At 34.0% G+C, this 22,001-nt stretch overlaps 4 protein-coding genes across 4 annotated transcripts; 2 read left to right on the top strand and 2 right to left on the bottom strand.

Moving 5' to 3' along the window:
- The first annotated feature begins 621 nt into the window (after positions 1–621).
- Positions 622–5,618, top strand: LOC120250487 (transmembrane protein 184C-like). The gene is made up of 5 exons (XM_039259309.1): positions 622–832; positions 2,995–3,306; positions 3,393–3,515; positions 4,350–4,640; positions 5,253–5,618. Exons 2-5 carry the CDS (start codon positions 3,013–3,015, stop codon positions 5,457–5,459), a joined length of 915 nt encoding a protein of 304 aa, XP_039115243.1. The 5' UTR covers positions 622–832; positions 2,995–3,012; the 3' UTR covers positions 5,460–5,618.
- Positions 5,619–8,084: 2,466 nt separating this feature from the next.
- LOC120283894 (myb-like protein X) lies at positions 8,085–11,220 on the top strand. The gene is made up of 2 exons (XM_039290691.1): positions 8,085–8,455; positions 9,300–11,220. Exons 1-2 carry the CDS (start codon positions 8,255–8,257, stop codon positions 11,049–11,051), a joined length of 1,953 nt encoding a protein of 650 aa, XP_039146625.1. The 5' UTR covers positions 8,085–8,254; the 3' UTR covers positions 11,052–11,220.
- Positions 11,221–12,026: 806 nt separating this feature from the next.
- LOC120250026 lies at positions 12,027–15,334 on the bottom strand. The gene is made up of 4 exons (XM_039258762.1): positions 15,198–15,334; positions 13,793–13,863; positions 12,857–12,940; positions 12,027–12,322 (listed from the first exon to the last, which is right to left on the bottom strand). Exons 1-4 carry the CDS (start codon positions 15,301–15,303, stop codon positions 12,299–12,301), a joined length of 285 nt encoding a protein of 94 aa, XP_039114696.1. The 5' UTR covers positions 15,304–15,334; the 3' UTR covers positions 12,027–12,298.
- Positions 15,335–16,167: 833 nt separating this feature from the next.
- On the bottom strand, positions 16,168–21,526 carry LOC120250586 (ATP phosphoribosyltransferase 2, chloroplastic-like). Its single transcript, XM_039259413.1, has 12 exons — positions 21,258–21,526; positions 21,117–21,176; positions 20,550–20,663; positions 19,745–19,810; positions 19,550–19,657; positions 19,363–19,446; positions 18,717–18,818; positions 18,457–18,570; positions 18,284–18,364; positions 17,365–17,484; positions 16,962–17,112; positions 16,168–16,821 (listed from the first exon to the last, which is right to left on the bottom strand). The coding sequence occupies exons 1-11, from the start codon at positions 21,489–21,491 to the stop codon at positions 17,017–17,019; spliced, it is 1,179 nt and encodes a 392-aa protein (XP_039115347.1). The 5' UTR covers positions 21,492–21,526; the 3' UTR covers positions 16,168–16,821; positions 16,962–17,016.
- Between the last annotated feature and the right edge of the window lie 475 nt (positions 21,527–22,001).

Below are 22,001 nucleotides of genomic sequence, written 5' to 3'. Positions count from 1 at the left end.
TTATATTTAATTGTTTACTTTGAGTGGTACTCGAGTATTTTTTTTTTTTATTCTTTACAGTTTATTTCTTTGGATGAAATATGAATTCTTTTATTTAATAAAGTCATATCACTACTCTACATATACATAAATAAATATTTTTAAAAATTAATTTTTTGATTTTTTATATAAATAAAGAGGAATTATTTTTAGCCTCTGAAAGTTTTAAAACTTTTTAAACAACTCTTTTGACATTTGAATTTCTTAGTCTATACATTTTTTTTTATTACTCCGTTAATTTATTCTATCTTACATTACAATATATATTTCTCTTTAATAATTATAGTTTTTATTTAACATTACGTGTTTACATGTAAATATATAAATTTTTACTTAATAAGTTATTTTTTATTTATTTTTTATTTTTTTATTTAACATCTAATATTTCTGTTTAATATTATATATTAAGAAAATATTTTTAGGGAACACCTAAATTTAGGACGGTGAATTGTTTTTTAGTAATTAAAATAATTAAAATCAATCCAAAGCCTTCAAAAAAAGACAACATAACAAACTCACAAATCCATGTTTTCAGGGACAGCGTTACATCGTGATTCGTGCCCAATATGATGGGTCTCATCCCGAATCTCAAAGTCGCTTCTGACGGCTACGGTTAGTTCTCAGAAGTCTCTTCGTTCTCGGTCGTGTTGTAGGACTGAGACCAGCGAGTGAAGAAGGTCAAACCTGGGGTTCCCGTTCCGCCATTGAAGAAGGCCATCGAGAGCTTGAGATCCAGGTCTTCAAGCTCTCCGCTTTGTTCTCCGATCCTCGTCTCTTCTCTTGATCCATAGTTGTAAGTGTTTTTTCTATTCATTTTGATTTTGTTTTCTTTCTTTGTTGCTTGGTTTTTTGCCCGCTGTTGTATTCCCAATCGAGGTGATTATTTGCGATTTTGATTTTTTTTTTTTTTCTGAAACAGTGTTGTTTAGTGTAGAATTTGTTTGATGATGATAAATTTCGTGAGTTTTTAATTGGGGTTAAAATTAAGATTTTTGTGCGGAGATCCCGTGGAATGCTAGATTTTGAAATTAGGTTTGGTTGTATGTATATCGAATTGAGTTTTTGTGATTTCGAAATTGTTCTTGTTTTCTCTTGCGATTATGAGGTGATTTTTTTCTTGTTTGTTGTTTAGGTTTTGTCGATTGTGTTCCCAAACATGTGATTTTCTGCAAGTTTGGTATTGAAAGTATTGTGGGTAATTCATCCATTTATTCCACATAATCGGTTTTAGAAATTCATGTGATTTATTGGAGGTCTCATGGATATATGTGTGTGTGTGTTTGTTTCTTGGCAAAATACTGACTGAAGTTGGGCTAGATGTTGTTATAGCTTTTGATTATGAAGGATAACTTCTAAAATTTTGGCCTTTTTTTTTATTATTGATGGTCTGATAACTTTTATGATCCGTCAATAAACTCATCTCTTGTTTGGTGATAATTTAAGTTAGTTATCTGTCATTTCTTTTAAATCACTTCTCTCATTGGAAGTTGTGATGGATTTCTTGCATGCTGCAGTATGCAGTTATAAACAAATTTATTTTCGTGGGCACAAGTGGTTTAAGTGAAAAAAATAAGATACCCATGTGTCTATTGTGAAAAATCCTGAACCATCACTTGATGTAGCGTAGCATTCCCTCATAATTGTGTTATTTACATGACCTTCTTGAACATGAATTTCTTGTACTTGTTTTCCACTGTTATTCTTATTAGTGTGGTGTCTCATAGGATTTTGGCCAGTTTTTAGCTTTTCTAGTTTTCCCATCACATGAGTGATAGCGTTTAGCCTCTTTAGATGCTTTCATTTTGTATGCCATGAACTGGCTTGGCCATCATTTGTTTGTCGTACGTTTGAACTATCTTTTAGGTAAAAGATATGCTATGGTGTGAGTGTTACCTAGAGGACCTAGCATTGTCGAACTTGATGATAGTTGTGAGATCATTTTTGGATTTATTGGAATGTGGTTACAATGCTGAGCATAGTTTTTATTGAAGGATATTAATACGCTAGTATGAGTCTCTTGGTTTCCACCAATACTCTTGTTGAGTTAAATTGGTGTGTAATACTTTGAAGTTTAAAGGCTTAGCACCAGAATGTTGTGAAGCCAGAAGTAGGACCATTGTTGGCTGATTTCAGTTTGGACTATCAATATCAAGAACAAATTGTAAAACGGCATGAAGTGCATAATTGATGTAGTGGGACTTCTAATTCCACAAATTAAAATTTTAAATTTGATATTTAAAATTTTAGTGTAAAATCCAATTTCATAATTACCTGTTATTTCTTGAGAATACGCTGAAATTTGAGTTTTTTCTAGTGGAATTAATCATAGATTTGGAACCACCGCCTGTTTGACATTTCCATTTCTCTGGCATTATTTCTCATCCTTTTTAATGTTTTTTTTCCATTTGTGGATAAATTTATCTGTTGTCATTTTATTTTGTAAATTTGTCTTGATGGAATTTTCTCAATTACTCAATATAACACATTTCACATTCTTCTTCACCATCATGAATTATTGATGAATTTTCACACATTAAATTTGAAAATTTTATTAAAACAACACCTTTGATACACTTAATTCTGTTTAATGAATTTACTTTTGAAGGATCTGATTTGTCAAGGCTAATTGTTGATTTTCCTAAAAAAGTATCTTCATGTTTTTTATCCTTTTATTGAAAAAATATATAAAAATAGAAACAATACTTGATGAGGGCATGTACCACTTCTGAACAGCTTCACTTTTTACCTAGTAATTGACCCATAGTGCTTTGTGTTTACAAAGTTAAATTTATATTAGACAGCGGGAAGTGCATTTCCAATCATAAAAGGTTTTTTTTTTTAACCCCTGATATATTTGTTTGACATCAAAAATTGCTGCTTTGCAGTCAAGAATCATCTTATAGTTGCTATATTTGGATCTCCATATCCTGGCATTGCTTACCTGTGTTTTTCTAGGTGCCTTCTGAGCTCAAGATGTTAAACTCTCCAGAAGTAGATATTTTGAAAATGTTATCAACCATGGATGCCGAAACTCTCACTTTGCTTGGAGCAGCTTGCGGTGTGATGCTCTCACTGCATTTTACTGTGCAGCTGATTACACAGCATCTTTTCTATTGGAAAACCCCCAAGGAGCAGATGGCAATCATAATCATCGTGCTTATGGCACCTCTATATGCTGTTGACTCCTTTGTTGGCTTGTTAGACATTCAAGGCAGCAGAATACTCTTCACATTTCTGCATTGCGTGAAGCAATGTTACGAAGCTTTGGTAGGTCTTTGTGGCCTAATCAATTTCTTTGGGATGTGTAGTTTTTCACATAAGAATTCTTTATGAGTTCTTTTTGCAATTTACAGGTGATTGCTAAATTCATGGAACTTATGTACAGTTACTTGAATATTTCACTAAGCAAGAATATAGTACCAAATGAAATCAGAGGGAGGGAGATACATCATTCTTTCCCAGTGTCTCTTTTTCTGGTAAGTGCTACTTCTGCAGGAATTCAGTTTTTAACTTATATTGCATATTTCTAACATAGAAACAGTTTTGCATTGTGAGATACATGCTCCTACATTATGCTTGTGCATCTTTTTGATTGTTAACTTAGACACTATAAAATTGTGACGATTGAATCTTGAAATTTGCCACCTATCAGATATCTTGAAGCACTTGCTTGACAAAATTGTGAACAAAAGCAAGACAACTAGGACAAACAAACATTGCTTGTGAACTGAATGATGATGATTTGCCTGTGATTTGATCATATATTGTGCAGTGTTTAATTGTTTGTTGAATGAATTAATGTTGTTAAGTGTTATATTCACGTAGTATATGATTTATCTGTGGGGTGTTAATTTGGAGTGGTTAAACTGGTAGCTTGTTAAATTTAAGCATCATAGCTTTATCACGTTGAACAACTTCTATCACATAACCTAGATTACTTCCCAGGTTTGTTATTTCGTTAAGGGACTGATAACAAGTTCAGAGTTGAGCCAAAAGGTGAACTGTTCATGGATGACCTTTTCTGTTAGGGCAGCGTCTCTCCTTATACTTTCTGAGGAAACCATAACTCCAGAAGTGGGAATTCATGCTAGATTTCATAGTTAACTTTGCGTTTTTAGAAATTTATTAAAAGTAGATCAGCTCGTCAACATATCTTGATGGTCAAAAGAAATAATCTGGAACCTTGTATGCTAGCATTGCACCTCTTCTACTATCAATTCAACTGATGATGTTCTAAAAGCATATTTGGATTAATGTAAAGTTTTATTGCCATCAAAGATAAAATCTAATGAGTGATTGTGTTATCACAGCCGCGAAGAATTCGTCTTGAGCATCACACCCTGCAACTTCTCAAGTATTGGACATGGCAGTTTGTTGTTATTCGGCCAGTCTGCTCTGTTCTGATGATAACTTTAAAACTTCTTGGGATCTACCCTAGCTGGGTCAGCTGGACTTTTACCATCATATTGAACATCTCTTGTTCAATGGCATTGTATGCATTGGTGCTCTTCTACCATGTCTTTGCAAAAGAGTTAGCACCCCACAAGCCATTGTCAAAGTTTTTGTGCGTCACAGGGATTGTCTTCTTTTGCTTTTGGCAGGTGCATTTCTTACCTCAATTCTCAAAATTTAATCAGCACAACATATTATTAAGTAAAAATATATTTACCATGACATTTTAGTGACATCATGTTTGTAGCAATGACATGCATACTAAAACCATATTTTATCTTTATAACAAAAAGAATTCTGCTAGATACATAGCTTTGCCTATTTCAGTTTTGATTATTGTAAAAAGTGTACCAGTAATAAACAATTAGCAAACAACTAATTTGCTCTAGTCATGTGTTTTACTTGTACTGGTAAAATAAAGCAAACACCAATCAGGATAACTAGTCTAAGTAGATGATGCCACTAATATAAAATTTCCAAAAAGATATCACCTCTAGTTACTACCTTAAATCTAATATGGTCATGCTTTAGTCAAAATGGAGCTATGAAAGAAGAGAAACTAATTGTGAGCCATTATAACCACATGATTTGTGACTAAGAAAGTAAAAGGCAAAATACTTGTCAAAATAGACCAAGAAAAACAGAACAAACTAACCTTAAACAAGCTATAACATTAGAAAAGGCATAAACATCTTCAAACGGCGCACATTAAGGTTTATATTGCAATCAATAATAACATATCGAGCACCGTTGTTTGGCAGGGGGTTGCACTTGATGCTTTAGCTGCAGCAGGAGTGATCCATTCTCACCATTTCTGGTTGGATGTTGAGCATGTTCAAGAAGCCATCAAGAATATGTTGGTAATAATAGAAATGGTTGGGTTCTCTGTGATCCAACAATATGCATTCCATGTGTCTCCATACAGTGGAATTGGAGGCAGTGCTCAACATGACAAGAAGAATGATTGAGTGAGATCTTGTTATTCTTTTTTGTTTGGTTGAGCCACAGTTTCACTTCAATCTAATATGGATGTAATTGTAGTGGTAGTGTTAAGAAAGAAATCTTTGTTTGAAGAGTTGGAATTTAATTGTAATGTTCATATAAGATTTTGGGTTTCTGTCTTTTAACATGAATGAATATAAGTATGGAGCATTGGGTGTATTTTTATATGCATATATACAAACAAAGGGTTTTTTTTTTTTTAAAAAAAAAAATCATTTTATTGCTTGAATTAATGCATATATACAAACAAAGGATTTTTTTTTTTTTTTTTAAAAAAAAATCATTTTATTGCTTGATGGTGAGGTGAGTAACATAAATTTAAAATTAATTGAATGGATGATCATGAAGGTTAGTAATTATTATTATTATTTTTTTGAAGGTTGGTAAATAAAAATCTTATTTTTAAATGGAAAATTTTTTTTGGGATATGAAATAGTTCAAAGACTTTTTGATCTTAGAGGGATGATATGAATAATTTCTCTTTTTAAAATCATACATGACTTTAAGAAATTAAGATGTTAAATGAGGGGTTTTTTTAAGCATCAGCTTTAAATCAATCAATCTGTATAAGATACTAAAAATGTTCAAGAGTTTTTTTACATACAACAGATTTTGAACGCATTGGCCCAATTTTATTATTATTTTTTGTTTTAAATTCGATCAAAATCCTATATTTTTCTAAATCTTTGAATTATTATACAGCGTGTTGTTTACATAAAACAAATTATTTACTAAATAATCTACCTGATAATATCAAATTATTTTGGAAAAAAATTATGCGGTAAATTTTTCCCTTTCAAATTTGAGCAATGAAATTTTAAGTAATAAACCACAAAAATCTGAACACAATCTAAAGATCAGTTATTAGTGCCCAATGGTTTAAAATTTGTATAATAATAATAATAATAATAATAATAATAAACAATGCACATAAAAAAATATAATTTTTTTTTTTCTTAAAAATAAGCCACTAACCAGTTCTTAAAAATTAAATATAAACATTAAAACTACATGTGGCAAGGATGCGCTCTACCAATCCTTAACTCCCAAGTCAACTCTGAGCTCATGCATCTTTAATTAAAAAAATTATTGAAAATAATAAAAATAATATTCATGCACTTACTTCCATGCATCTGATTATTTTTAAGTTCCTCATGCATCTGATTGACTTCAGAGATATTAATACACATGCAAGCATCTTATGGTGGATGTTTTATTTTGTATTTTTTTTTACCTACATACCCCTATAAAATTCAATATTAAGTTTTGGTCTATATACATACATGAACCCTTCAAAATTTAAGATATATATATATTAATAAGGATTTAAGAGGGAGGGCTCACAAATGCTTTTAGAATATTGATTCAAATTCACAAGCATTTCTAAATTTTGATCGGTAAGGATACATATACAAATAGAATGTGTAACAGGGGTAAATTTGTAATCATAAGATTTTTATATTGCCGTATATGTCAAAATTCATATATAATTTAAAAAAAAGTAATACTCTGTACAATCCCTCTACTTTTTATAATGTGCATGTTTGATCTCTCTACTAGTTTTTATGCCTTTTTGATCCCTTAACTTTTTTTTTTTTTTCTGAAACACGACCATTAGTCCAAGAGCCAATGTTTGTCATATTTGTCATCTAATGACCTGACCGAGATACGGAGAATTTTTTAAAAACGTGCTTATTTAGTCTCCTACTTTTTTTAAAACATCCCGTTTGGTTTCTTATTTTTTTAAAACGTACACTTTTAATCCCCTACTTTTTTTAAAATATGACAGTCGTTTGCTCCTAGACCAATAGGGCATATTTTAAAAAAGTATGAGGACAAAATAAAACATAAAAACAGGTAGAAGGACCAAACGGATATATTTTGAAAAATAGAGAGACGGTGAGGAGTATTATACCTAATTTAAACTCACATTATAATTTTCCTTTTTCGGCCTTCAAAGCATCTTCATCTCTCCTTTGCATGCATCATGCATGACAACCATATTTGACTATTTTAACAGATTAACCAACACAAAATACAAAGTCACTCATCACCAAAAAAAAAGTTTAATGTTTCAAATCTCTGTACCCTTTTAACTCACTCATTATAATAATACCTTCTCATTGTAAGCATGACTACTATATTTCCTCACTTTAACTAATAATATTTTTAACAAAAAAGTCACCTCTTTCTAAACAAAGTCCACTGTTTCAAATCTCTGAACCATTTTAACTAATAACACTATAATACATTTGATCATTTTCTCTAATAAGTAACTCCAAATAACCTCACAAGGTCAGTCAACACTTTCTAAACAATTTTTAATGTCTCAAATCTATGGACAAGATTAACCAAACAAAATATAATATATCAAGTATCAACCTTCTATGCATTCTCATCTCTGCTAAACTCCATCACATTGCAAGCATGACAACTATATTTGACTTATTTAACCAATAAAGGACAATTAACAACTCACATTCTTGAAAAAGAAAAAAAGATCACCCCTTTCTACACAAAAACTTTAATGTTTTAACCAGCAACATGCACCAAGTAACACATAAGTTTAATATTTCAAATCTGTGCACCAGTTCAACAAGTCAAATAAAGACATTATACCTCAGTTGGCTTCTTTCTTGATTTGAAACAAAAGAAAAGAAAAAGCCTTCCTTGATGATGTTGCAAAAAAGAATAGAAGCAATCTTTGAATAACCTGAATATAGAGCAAGAGAGAATAAACAGAGGGTGAGAAAGAAGGTTCATGAGACCTGGAAGTAAGCTGAAGGACAGCATGGCAGGGTCCGGCAACAGGAAGAGGCCTTTTGGCATGCTGTTGTTGCTGGCATTAGGCGCGGCACTGCTGAGCATTGTGCTTTTGAACAAACTGAGGGAGCGGCGCGTCTTTGGTCTTCTTCTCCAAGACAAGGATCAACAGCTTCTTGCTATCCAGCTTCTCCTGCAGGTAAATAAAATAACACATGCTACCTTGTGCAACTACTAGAATTGCTGCTACTACCAAATGAACTTCTTTCTCCTTGTTTCATGAACTCAATTAAGATCAATTTCTGCTATAATGTGTAACATGTAAATAGAAAAGAACAAATGACTGAAATTTGAAAGACCCAAGTAATTCAGGTAGAGTCATGGTATCTAGAGATTCTGTTGGAGTTTAAAAGCAGAAATAAAATGGTAGAAGTTGCAAGTATAAGAACATAAAAGCAAACTGGATGAACTCATTTTAAAGATATGATGCACCAACATTGTTGTACTCAGCAGCAGCTATTTTTATTCCTGCAGAACGTGTTGTGCACCTAAAATAAAAGTCAATTCAGAAAAGTTCAAATGTTCATATTTGGTGATCTTCTGCATAAATGTTTATGCATTATAATCATGCTATAAAGGAAATTCTAACTTTCACATTTTCTGTAAAAACATCAATTTCAAGATCTATTTGCAAAATATATGTTTGGTGCAACACAATGCCCTCTTCAAAGAAAATAGTGAGCAGATATCCTTCTTCAAAAGATTTATATATATATATATATATACAAATATGCAGACATACAAGCTGCCATATACTTAGCCATGCTCATTAAATTTGAAAGCAGTACCTATAATTATCGTTGAAATTTTCTGTAGTTTTCCTATTTCACAATCCTTGCTCTCAATTTAAGACACCTTAGTTCACTATATGGCCTACTTCCCTAGAATCACATCCAACAAACACAGTAGAGAAGATTGATTCTTGTGTAATGTAATGCAGACAAAAGCATTTACTGTTTCTGTTTCCTCTTGCTTGACAACAGAAGGAACAAGATCACTCCAAGGAAATTAAAAGAAAATTGGAAGACATGAAAGCAAAGGCATTCACCTTGAGAACTCAAAAAACGGAGTTTGCCAACAAACTCACAGAATCACAAGTCACAACAGCTTACCTCAGAAGGATACAAAAAGAGATGGAGACAGCCCTTCACGAGAAACAGAAACAGATTAATGCATTGATGGAGAAGGAAGCAGAATCCATTAAGGAAAACCTTCGAATAGCAACTTTAACAGGACTATTGAAGGAGAAAGAAGCCGAAATAGAAGAAATGAAGCATCAGCTAATGAATCCAAATTCATCTAAGCATAATGATGAAAATACTTCAAGAAATGACACTTTGAATAACAATGTTACAGAAACAGAAAAACATGAAGACGAAAATACTTCAAGAGGCGACACTTTAAATGGCAATGCAACAGAAGCGGACAAGCATGGAGATGAAAATACTCCAAGAAGTAACACTCTAAGTGACAATGCTGCAGAAGAAGACAAGCATGAAGCAGATGCAACCACACAAAATGCGTCTGTAGAACAGCTTCCAAACTCTGAAGAAGGAAAAGAAGTGCCCAAGGAAGGACAGGTTGGAGATGCAAATGGAATTGCAGGTAAAGAAGAGGAGACTAAACCCAGAGAAGGGCAATGGATCAAGTTCCTTACAAATGCAGATGATGCGAAGGTGAATGATGAAGCTAATATTAACACTGATCAAAATGCAAAAAGCATGGGCAAAGAGCAGCTCGAGATGATCAAAGATATTCATGGTGGTGAACAAACAAGAGAAGCAAGTGAAATCAGTCAAGAAGGCATTGATTCGGAGGCTAAAGATAGGGAATCTAAAGGCAGGCAAGTTGTTAACTTTAAGGAGGTTAATCTTACAGAAGAGAACAAAAGCAAAGTTCATGAAGACACAGACTTGGAAAGGCAAGAGAAGTCTCCAGATGGGAATGAACAGCAAACATCTCCCATGGAGCCAAATTTGGTTGTTGAAGGCAATGAACCTAAAATGAGGCATCGGCATCATAGAAGGAACAAAACCAAGGGTAGAAAACACAGAATGACTATTATGGAAGAAGATGGACCAGAGACGAATAGCAATGGGCACTCAGAAGATTCAGAAAAGAATGAGGGAACAAAAGATGAAAGCTTGAATGATAAAGAAGGCTCAGTTTTGAACAACAATCTGCCCCAAATGCCAGATAGCTCTGAAACCATAGAAAGGCAAGCAGAATCAAGCCAAAAAGATGATAAAAATGCATCACAAGATGGTATAAATGATGGGAAGTCAGTAATGACTTCAAATTCTGCTTATGGTGAAGATGCCAGCAAAAGCATGCAAAATGGAGCAATCTCAAAGTCTGATGAAAGCAACAATGAAGCCGGGAGGAATATGATAGACGCTAAAACAGAAAGCATGGATTCTACCAACCAGCAGTTGCAAAATACTCAAAACTTGGATGAAACTGAAAATTCACAGAAACATGAAGATGACACCAATGAAATTGCAAAGACAGAGGAACAAACTGAAGTAGCTTCTGAAAATGGTTTATCAGATGCACACGATAGTTCTCAGGAGAATGAAGATAGCATGGCTAGCAGCAATACAGATGATGCCACAGTTGATTTGAGGAAAGCATCAAATGGTATCACACATGATGACTCCATTAAAGACGCCTTACATAATGAGGGCAATCAAGAGCAGGAAGATTTGCCAAAACAAAATAACAATGACAACTGAATTCTAGTAGCCAATGTCTGGAGGTTTGCCAAACTAATGCCAAGGGCTCAATGCCTGAAGGTGGAACAGCTTTTTATCTGAGGAGAAGAGTGTGTGTAATTGTGAATCATGTAATTTGTATTATCAGTAAAACATTACTTGCTATGACAGTAGAATTTACCGTAGTGGCAGGCATTATTAAAGCATATATCAATAAATCTGCAAAAGAAAATTTATGTCAAATGGCTTAACTGCAGTAGAAACCTAAACTTTTAGTCAATCTAATTGGAGATGACAACATTAAAGTGTATTTCTTTCCCATGCAAAATTCCCATTCAGTGATTCTTGAGTAAGGGCAAAAACCATGTGCAGATGACTCTTGAGTATTGTCTCTTGTGCCTTTTATAGGTAATAGCAAGTTCATTGACAATGTGCATCTCAAAGAGCAATAAGCAAAATTCAATTCATGTTGAGGTTGTTTTAGCCCAGGCTCTGGTCACAGCAGTCATATTCAGTTGATATTGTATGATTAAATCAAGGTTGAAAATCTCGCTATTTGTATTCAATGACCACTAACTGCCCCAAGGTTGGACCTAAATAGGACGCTTCTGCTTAAGTCAATTCAGGAAGACAAAAAGGACACCAAATATCACCTTCCTGATCTTGAAATGTGTTCTGGTTTTCATCAATATTCTTCAGTATGCAGCAATCAATCTAGCATGAAGTTAACTTTAATCAAGAGAGGCAACATAATGGAAGTAAAGTAGATCATATTAATACTCAGAACTGTGCATATATGATCAACAAAATTTTGATTGGAAGACCAATTTTATAATTTGTAGTCCTCACTTTTGAAAATTGTTCCTCCATATGTCAACCAAAGCTCCCAAATATGTACCAGACTACAAATCATAGACCTGTCATAATTAAAAATAATTGTAGCAGAAAAACAGAAACCTCAGAGAAACACAAAAATTATCTCCATCAACAATTGTATGATAAAGCAATGATACCAATAGGTTTTCATGACAATTTATTGATAAGAGATGCAAACTGACGAACAGAAAGCGGCTTGTACACATCAAGTGTTCAATGGCACTACAAGAAACCAAATTTTATCCGTTGTTCCAAATCAAGTCCATCATGGACTGCTCAAAAGCTAACAGATTTAAATGAAGAAAGAGCCTTTCAAGAGGTTGCACATTCCAGAAAGTGGTTTATCATTAAGATTTTAAAATAAAAAACAAAGCATATCCAGCCCAAATAAGTCAGTGCTTGACTTCTGCCACTACCTGTAACAAGAGAAGAAATCAATTAATATGACATATTAATTGAAAGCAAGCAGAATGAGATAGTTGTAGAGTACGCCAGCCGGAAAAAAAAAAAGGTGGTTACAAAGACACACTTAGATGAAATAATGAACGCAAATTTGAGATCCTCATGCTTATTCTGGTTGTCTTTAAAAACCACACAAGATATAATACCAAAAGTGCTACAAGATATGGGAAATCATTAAACAATACGAGATTCTAGAAAGAAATTACTAGTTAGGACTTATGACCACAAACAGGTATACATAAGCCAGATGGAATATTTGCAAAATGTTAATTAACAACAATAAAAGCAGCTGCTCTCAGGAGTTGACTAGTGAAATGTTTTTTGGATATGCTAGCATTCACAAACCATAAACATGTAAGAATAAAACAGAAGTTAACTATATTTTAACTAATGAAGTAGACTATTTTGACAGAAGGAAGTTATCTTGCCAGAGAGTGACATGAAAAAACAAAAGTTACAAATTCACATTTTAAATAACAACCATGTACCTCTTTTGTTTCCTTTTTCCCACCAAAAAGTTTAAATCCTCCATAGATCAGCAAACCCCAACCACTTAAACTGACAAGCACAAACTGCAAAAGATCCAATTGCAAATAAATTTCCTAATATAAGAAGTAATCCAGTTATAAATATCTTAACATCATAACCATTGAGTTTAAGGAAAATGTGCCACTCACATGGACTTCATAAGTACAAATGAAAAAATTAAAAAGCAACCTGCAAATAATATTTTCATTTTCTTTAACAGAGCAAACCTAAAGATCACCAAGAGAGCTTAAAACCTATTTAAAGAGAGTTCTTCCAATTTAAGTTTTTCTCAACAAAAGGCAAGAACAAGTGCGAAATCATGACCCAAGTGTACATTACAGAAGGCAACTGATGAAATACTAAATGGTCAAATAAAGTGCTTACAAGCGAATATTATCTCAACAAACGGCAAGAACAAGGGAGAAACATGACCGAAGTGAAAATTGCAGAAGACAATCAGATAAAATAACAAATGGTCATTAACCACTGCTAATCAAGTGTACTACTTTCCAACTTTTTAATTGCCCAGACTCCAGCACAGTAACTAAATTACATTTGCTACTTCTAAACTTCACTGAATCTAACTTTTGACCTTCATATATAACAAAATTATTCAAAAACCCTATCAAGAAAATGCATCAATAAGAGATAAACTTGCTGAAATTGAGAAGATCAATGTACCAAGTATTAGAGTGTGGCTTATGCTGTTACAACTATAAACTATAGCATACAGATTAGTATTTACAAAAGGCAGTCAACAACTACTAAATTCTGAGATGAAAACCTTTGCAAAGGACTTCTTGATCTAGTTCCAAAGTTGCTCATCAACAAATATATAAGAATAAAAGAGCTAAAATTTTGTGCATTGACAAAACTATCAAGTAAAATAAACTCACATGTTCTTCCTTCCATTTTGATGGGCTTAGCGGGTCTTGCCAAAAGTTAATTTTCGGAGGCCCATGATGATCTGTACAAAATGGAGAGAATTTTCAGCATTCAATAAAGTTGCATGACAACACACACAAACAGACTAACTTATTAAAGGAGTTTCCACAGGTTGGTGCATCTAAAGTTTTTTATGAATAAAAGAACTGGTATGATGGTCGTTTAGCAGAATTGACTAATAATCATTCATCATCAACTCAGAGAACTGATAGCCATGATATTATTGAAAACAAATTAGTTTATTGAAAATAAATTTTAAAGTAAAATTGCAACTAATAAAACCAACAACAACAGAAAAGTCACAATTACAAAATCGAATTAATACATCTGATCATGGTCTTATCACAATGGAAGATTATTTTTATTACAAAAATCTGATAGATATATCCAATCATAATCCTATTAAATGGAAGATCATTTTTCAAAAGTTATAGCATTCTGGCTTAACTTACAAAAGGTTTGCACATCTATCCTAAACTCTTACCCAATTTCAATTTAAGGATTAAGAACAAATGTGCATTGTGATCCCCAAGGTGTATCAACCTCACATTCATCATTCTTTCATATATTCTAATGGGTAAAAGACAGCAAGAACCTTAAAGCATGATAGTAAATTCACTATGGCATGACCAATATCCATAATAAAAAAATATTCCTTCAATCCTACAATATGGAACTAAGAGACAGAAGGCACATAACACGGCAATAATTAGTAGCAAGAGATTTCCCAATTCCAGTGATTACTCTGGCTATAACAACATGTGGACAACGAAACAGCACCCAAAAAAAAAACAAAAAAATGCTACATGACCTCAAGATAAAATCACATGAAAATGCAAAGATTCACAACAGTTACCAAGCATGAATCAATGGGCATAAGGAATTCTCTGTGGACAAAGTTTAAACAACTGCAACAAATATATGCAGCCTCACCAGATTGAGTTAGCATCATGCAAATAAAACATCATTTTTTCTTGCACACACAAATAAAAAATGTGAACAAATTCACATTTCTACATGCCATACTAAAGTTTATATCTTTTATTTATTACCAAGCGAATGCATTAATCACTATACTTTGTAATACCAAAATTCATTTACTAAATTCAAAATGCAACGCACAAGCATCAACCTAAAAAATCAAACGATTGAAAGCAAAGATCACGAATTAAAAAACAAAAACAAAAAATCTTTCTCAATAATCCTCAGATCCAAACAAACGCAGCATCATTTCCGAAACTAGATTCATAGGGATCTCAGATCATGGGGACTTAACAAATAAAATAAGACCCAGAGCAATCAAGAAGTCATCAAAAGGGCAATGAATTGGAGAGGAGAAAGACAGGAGAATCGAACCTCCGCCGCCGGAAAGACCACGGCGGGCGATCAAACTGGGCGCCGGAGAACGAAGAGAAGAGCGAACCAAGGTCGAAGCCGCCACAACCGCAGAACGAGCAGCCATGGCCGTCGAGTGAATTTTTCAAATGAACCCCAATAATTCCCTGAAATCATATTTAATGGTTTTTCAGTTTATGCGAGTACCACCCTGAAATCTTTCATATTTACATAAATACGGATTTTTTATATGTATTACCTCGTAATTACAAAATATTATAATCTCTTTTTTTTTTCTAAGTATATACAAATAAAAAAAATCCCAAAGTAATTGGGAGAGTAAACATTTTTTTTTTTTTAAGTGAGAAAATTGGGAATTAATCGTAAATTTTCCTTTCGTTTATGCATCCAATATATATATGAGACCAATTCTACGGATATTTATTGTTTTGCCGTTCCAATGACTGAAAAATCATCCTCTTTTATCATCAATACTCGTAATAGTGTTTTTCATGCTTAGAACAGTAATATACATAGTGCAAAATGTAATACACAGTATTATAAACAATTCACAGTCCGTTCATGATTGTAACAGTGAATCAGAACTATTAAATCCGATTGTGTTTGTTTCTCTCTATCACTATCTTTTTCCTAGCCTACGGACTTTCGCAGGAAGTTCTGTGAAAGTCCTTGACAAATCCTATATATATTGTGAGATAAAAAAAAATATTTTATGTTTTATACATTCTTTCTACATGTTATAAAAAATTAACTGCAAGGCACAAAATGTTACAGTGTTCTTTCTTAAACTTTTGAACTGTTAATCATAGAAAAGAAAATACGAAATGAATAAATAGGGTAAAAAAACATAAGAACCTGAGTAGCTGACAACAGGTTGAACAAATAGATTGCAATACAAGAAGGCTTTTTTTTTTTAAATTAAAAAAGAACTAGTCAAACAGAGAAGCTATTTATTAAAAAAGAAAAAGAAAATACAAAGGCCTAAACAAAAACAGATAAACTACAATAAGTGAAATAGAACAAAACAACTTAGAAGTAGAACCCACTACTTAAGATCGATTTCATGATCCAAAAAAGTAGTTCTTTCCCAGATAAGAAAAGGTTGAGGTGTTGATGTTCAAATCCAAAAGACGCAAGATTGGCAGCAGGAGAACCTCAAGACGATGGTATGATATAAATTCGAGGACAGCTACACATGTCCAAAAGGAAATTCAGATTGCTAATTTGCGGTTGAAATCTCCAGGAGGAAGTGAAATCCTAGCTCTGGATAAGATCAAGAATAACATGATGAACGCAGAATATATGATTAACCGGGATCCGAAGTTCCAAAGCAGTTCAAGATGAAGGCTTTGTCCGTGGACAGGTTACAACAGGATAAGCAAACTTGACCACTAGTAATAACAGATGAAAATGCAGAATTACTGACAAATTGACAACACATAATTTAGGACAGACACACAAGGGCACAGGAACCTAATAAATTGTACACACTTTCTACTTCTACACATAATTTCCTGAACAAGAGCAATCTCCTTCGGCATTTGAAGGTGAAACCTTATTTGTAAAGTTTATATGATCGATCGAAGTTGCTGAATGAACTTCCTTCGGTGACCAGCAATTGAACCTGCAGCAGATAGGAAATAACTTAATTTAGGATAGACTCGCAGAGACTGCATGAGTTAGGAAGACTCATCAAGTGCAGGAGGAAGCTGAATCGGAAATAGAAATAGTTGTGCAGTTATAGAAAGTAGACAAGGATCTCACCAAGTTCATTCAAGTGATGAGAACTTCATACAGCTGATTTATCAGCACAAATGATTCAAAACCCAAGTTTTGAAAGCAACTTGCACCATCTTGGAGTATCTTCTTCAAATATGTATGTTAACTCAGAGACCAGAACTCCACTGCCGCTTATCTGAGTTTTGTGAAAAAATAAGTGTTGGAAATGAAGAATCTTCAAAGTTTAAACAGTCAGCAGCATATATAATAAATAATGAACTAGGTAGAAGGGCAGGACTTCTTTGTTAATCCCAAATGTGATAACAGTATAATGGTTGATAATTTGTCCAGTAATCATGCAAAGTTGGATAGAAAGAAAAAAAGAAAAAAGTCAATCTAGTCAAACTTGAGAAACTTCCGCTGTGCATGAAATAAGTTCTAAGCTTACCGCTCTTAATTCCTGAACAGATTTATAAAGGGCCTTTCGTGGCACACATATGACAATCGCATAATAGTCCACCACAACCTTACCATCTCGTTCACAGTACACTGGGCTTATCGTCGGCCCCTGCATAAGTCACAAAAGTAATAAAGGAAAGTCACTATCAGATATCAGTGCAGATGTAGCAGTAAGGCAACTCAACATATTACAGGGAATAAAAGGTTGATTCAGCTGTTTAAATACATGATTAACTAATTTAAAATCACACACAAGAAGCCATTGACTGGATCAGTAAGAAGTAGCATTTCATGTCAGTAGTTTAGTCCAATTAGTAATTATAAAAATCAAAGGGTTTTGAGAAGATATAGTGATGATCATGGAGTTACTTGTACTCAAAATTTATTGAGGTTGAGATTTAGAATTTGCTTGAGTTACACATGGCAACAATGCACATCACTTTTTTCTGGAAATAACCAAGCAAGAAAGAGTAGAAACAATCCAGAGTTATACTTTAGAACGAGGAAAAAAATAGTCGAAGTAGCTTAAATTGAACATAAAATCAGAGGTAGCCGTAAAGATTGTAGACCTACTAATATAGCAGTTTAAATGGGTGCTTAAAAGGCCAAAATGAGGACTTAAAATGGCATGGCAGAGGTGAAAAGAAAAAATAGTATCACCATGGTGTGTACTAAGGATGAGGGGAAAAGGAAAGTATTTGTGAATGATAAATAATTTTCTACAGGATCTGTACAGCCAGCTACAAATTGAGGATTTGTTGGTATTGCTGTAAAATGCCTATCTGCAATGTTGAGGATTAAAGCAATCTCTTTAGCACGAAACCATAGTGATCACCATACTGACTACAAAGCAAATATTGCCCATCACAAAAAAAAAACCATATAGCAACTGTTTTATAAGGCTTTACCTGCAAGCCAGATAATTCAGCATGACCAAGAATCCTCTCTGCCACTTCTTGCTCACTGCTTCCCCTCATGTTTGCAACTACCTTTCATTTCAAAATAGAATAGCTCTATTCTTAATGTAGAATGTGCATATTGTAACCAAGAATTGCAAAGTAATGCAATAACCAACAGTTACCGTAAATTGCCCAACCGCCCTTAAGTGTGCTTCTAGTCTTTCCAGAATCTCATGGGTACTTTCTAATACCCCTTCACGCTGGATCAAGGCTTTTTTACTACCAACTAGTACACCCTACAGCAGTGATTGGTAAGATCTCATAAACACGCTCAATCATAAATAAGTTTCAAATGTGAGCATTAGTTCTATCAAACCAACAAATATTGTTGATGAGCTGCAGAATAAAGAGTTGGCCACAACATATACTGCATCATATTTACCTGGCTTTCCAAAACAACACCACCTTCAATTTCTTTCAAATCATTTTCGCGCAAAGTTGTCCCACTACTCACTAGATCCAGAATTCCATCTGCTATCCCCATCTGCAATTGAAATAAACTTTGAAGAAAATTGACAAAGTCTAGTGGGTGCTATCCTGCTCAATTTGCGTATGAAAACATTACAGCAATTCCACAAGTTTAAAAACATGAGGTCTCTTCTAAATTTTAAATATTTAAAAAGGTTATATTGATTGTTTGCTCAGACACTCCTCCAACTCCAACAAAGCATAAAAACCTACACATAACAAAGTGGCTTCTTTTGCTTGAGTATCATCCTTCAAGGCCTATGTCTAAAATTAGAAGCATAAGAAGAGTTGTGTTATAACATTAATTTGAATTTTGGCTTGTTATAAATGATGAGAAATGAACTGCAATCCTCAGTATTATCACATCATGAAATGCATAATCAAAACAAAACAAGAAAAATATAGCACTTAGACAATGAATTACAGCAATACATGATGTATGAGCAAAGTTGAGAATCAATCACATAAGATGAACACTATTATCATATAAATAATTATCTTCATATCCAACAGCATAGAAGTTCCAAAAGAAATTGATCAACCGAAGGAGAAAGCCTAACCGCTGGAGCTGCCTCCAGTGCCCCATCAGCACTTGAAAAGATAACATGCTTCAGACCCTTCTCTGCTGTAAACTTAGGGCCAAGCTGTAAGGAAAGCGTATAGCAGACATAGTTGAACATAAGCAGTTTCAATTTGGAAGTTAAAATGAAAAACCAAAAAAGAAAGAAAGAAAGAATGTTGGCGTACGTATGAAAATCCCGTTGCTATTCTTAAAGGTCTCTCCTCTGTCCAATGAGGCATTTGCGCTAGCTCTTCTATGGAGTTCACATTTTCGAAAATTCCATATTGGGGAATCTGATGTAATAACCAATAAAGTGTAATATTGCAGAAAAAAGGGTGAACATATCAATGACTTAGAACAGAATAAGTTAAAGTACTTACTGCAATAGATAAATGACAATGTCCAAAATCGAGTTCATCATGAATGAGAACCAAATCCTCACTTCCCTGCCCAAAAGAGTTTAAACTAATGGAATGAATCAATGTATATACTTCAGCATACTTAGCAATTGAAAAGTGTGACAACAACAAAGCTTTAATTGATAGTTGTTAGAATCAAGGGTAAGTATGGTGATACTATAGTAACTCAAAGACAGATTGACTACCCACTTCTATCTTTATTTCCTTCTAGCGTCTCACAAATTCTTGGAGAATCTAAGAGAAATAAAAGTAGGTTGCATGTTATGAATACCATGATTAACAAACTAGATCTTTCAACAACCTCAGCATTCCAAGCATTCATCATCCTATCTTGATTTTCATATTGAGAATGTAATAAGAAACAAACATAGAATTCGTTTTAAAGGGCTCGGGATCAAGCACTCAACACATAAGTTGCACTTGTAATATGCAAGCATTCCCAATATTTTGCATGTTGCTCTACTGAATACTGTTTAAATTCTTATTTTTTATCTTCCGATTTGCCTAGTAAAGATCGTGCTATGTACTTTTGGACGGTAATTATTGTAAGATCTCTATCTGAAGCAACAACTTGAATAGACATTAAGGAGTATATAGAACTTTATTGGTGTACTCTTGGAATTCTTTAACTTCATATATAGCACTCACAGATTGTACAACATATTTTTGAGAGAGTCCCATCGCTAGCATTTCTATCTAATACAGTAAATAAAAGAGAATATAAGGATTGAATAGAACCATTATCACACACAATACAAAAGGTTACCTGTCCATGCTCAGTGACAGTATCTAAACCTACAATACCAAGGTCTAGATCTCCAGACTTTAATTTACGAACAATATCTTTAGGTCGCTGAAACCACACCTCCAAGTTCTCGAGCTGCATAAATAAATTAAGGAATTGATTATTTTGCACCATGAGATTGGAGCAACATATGCCACTGAGGCATCAAGATTAAAAATCTTCATGAAGCAAAAACATTGCCCAATCTTACAACAATTTGAAAACTTGATCCAAGCACTGGTTCAAGTGACACATATAAAACCAGTATAAGAGCAATTGAACTGATATCATCCAACTTAAAACAAAATTAAACAGGAATAATCACCAGTACTGTGAAAATAAAACTGAAAATTTAATGGACCCTTCATCAATTCATCTATTTCATCCTCTTATCCTAATTAATCTATCCACATTACGCCCCCCCCAAAAAAAAAAGAAGAAAAGCTGCAGATTCATGTCACCTCTCCTCATTCAATGGTAAAAATAACTAATTAAAGAAATAAAACATAAGAACAACCTAAAGTAAGTAAATTTCCAAAACCAAACAACCTGAGGAATGTAAGCCACGTACTGCCTCGGATTCGCCTGTTTCACCGTCAGCTGACAAGCCTGTCCACAAAACCACAACCAAAACCCAATAAACCAGAGACCAAAAAACCCAAACAAACAAGTCAAAGGTAAACACCACACCTTGAGAAGCTCCAGTGTTTCCTCAGCCATGCGGCCCTTGCTAGGCAATCCGATGCGGGCGACGGTGCGCTCGCGGCCATCCAGAGCCTCCAGCTCACCATCGGCGACCAAGATCGGGGGCGACGCAGCAGAGACGGCGCGGCATACGATGGAGGCGCGATGGATGGCCCATCGCGGAGGAGAGGGCAAGGAAGGGAGGCGCAGCACGGAGTGGAGCTCGAGGGTCGCCGCCATTCTCGTCGGTGGCGCCAGCGAAGGGGAGTTATGGGTCGGGCTCTCATTTGTTATATATATATATATATATATATTAAGGTCGCGGCGACTGGCGTGGGGTGCTAAGTGCTACTGAGGCACGTGAATTGCACGTGATTACGGAATATTCGAGAATCTAGTTGCATTTGGCATGCACATGCTGGACTAGCTCTTTTTCTTTTCTTTTTTTTTAATTTAGCTTTTGTTTTATTTGTTTTTTTGGTTCTTTGTACTGTTAAGGGTCAGTGTAGTGTTTTCACATCGACAAATCTGAAAAATCTGAAATGGAAGCATAGACAATGAAAGCCTACATTTAGGGTTTTAAAAATTTTTAGGACCCCATTAATTGAACTTTTAAAGATAGCATCTAGACATAGGGGACTAAGGTCTATGTCTAAAGCCCCATAATTTTTATTTTTTGAGGACCGACCCTAGGTATAGGCCTTGGGGCTCCAAAATATTTTGAAGTCCCATAATTTTTAAGTTTTAAAA

Source organism: Dioscorea cayenensis, chromosome 19 (genome assembly GCF_009730915.1).
Source record: "Dioscorea cayenensis subsp. rotundata cultivar TDr96_F1 chromosome 19, TDr96_F1_v2_PseudoChromosome.rev07_lg8_w22 25.fasta, whole genome shotgun sequence".
NCBI classification, from domain to species: domain Eukaryota; kingdom Viridiplantae; phylum Streptophyta; class Magnoliopsida; order Dioscoreales; family Dioscoreaceae; genus Dioscorea; species Dioscorea cayenensis.
This window is presented reverse-complemented; position numbering and strand designations above follow the sequence as displayed.

Coding starts and splice junctions, on each gene's coding strand:
- LOC120250487 (XM_039259309.1), top strand. CDS start 3,013: ATGTTAAACTCTCCAGAAGTAGATATTTTGAAAATGTTATCAACCATG. Junction 3,307..3,392: donor AGCAATGTTACGAAGCTTTG/GTAGGTCTTTGT, acceptor TGCAATTTACAG/GTGATTGCTAAATTCATGGA. Junction 3,516..4,349: donor TCCCAGTGTCTCTTTTTCTG/GTAAGTGCTACT, acceptor GTGTTATCACAG/CCGCGAAGAATTCGTCTTGA.
- LOC120250586 (XM_039259413.1), bottom strand. CDS start 21,491: ATGGCGGCGACCCTCGAGCTCCACTCCGTGCTGCGCCTCCCTTCCTTG. Junction 21,177..21,257: donor AAACACTGGAGCTTCTCAAG/GTGTGGTGTTTA, acceptor TTTTGTGGACAG/GCTTGTCAGCTGACGGTGAA. Junction 18,571..18,716: donor GTGTTGTTTTGGAAAGCCAG/GTAAATATGATG, acceptor TCACTGCTGTAG/GGTGTACTAGTTGGTAGTAA.
- LOC120283894 (XM_039290691.1), top strand. CDS start 8,255: ATGAGACCTGGAAGTAAGCTGAAGGACAGCATGGCAGGGTCCGGCAAC. Junction 8,456..9,299: donor CTATCCAGCTTCTCCTGCAG/GTAAATAAAATA, acceptor GCTTGACAACAG/AAGGAACAAGATCACTCCAA.
- LOC120250026 (XM_039258762.1), bottom strand. CDS start 15,303: ATGGCTGCTCGTTCTGCGGTTGTGGCGGCTTCGACCTTGGTTCGCTCT. Junction 12,941..13,792: donor CAAAATGGAAGGAAGAACAT/GTGAGTTTATTT, acceptor GATCTTTTGCAG/TTTGTGCTTGTCAGTTTAAG. Junction 12,323..12,856: donor GGAAAAAGGAAACAAAAGAG/GTACATGGTTGT, acceptor CTCTTGTTACAG/GTAGTGGCAGAAGTCAAGCA.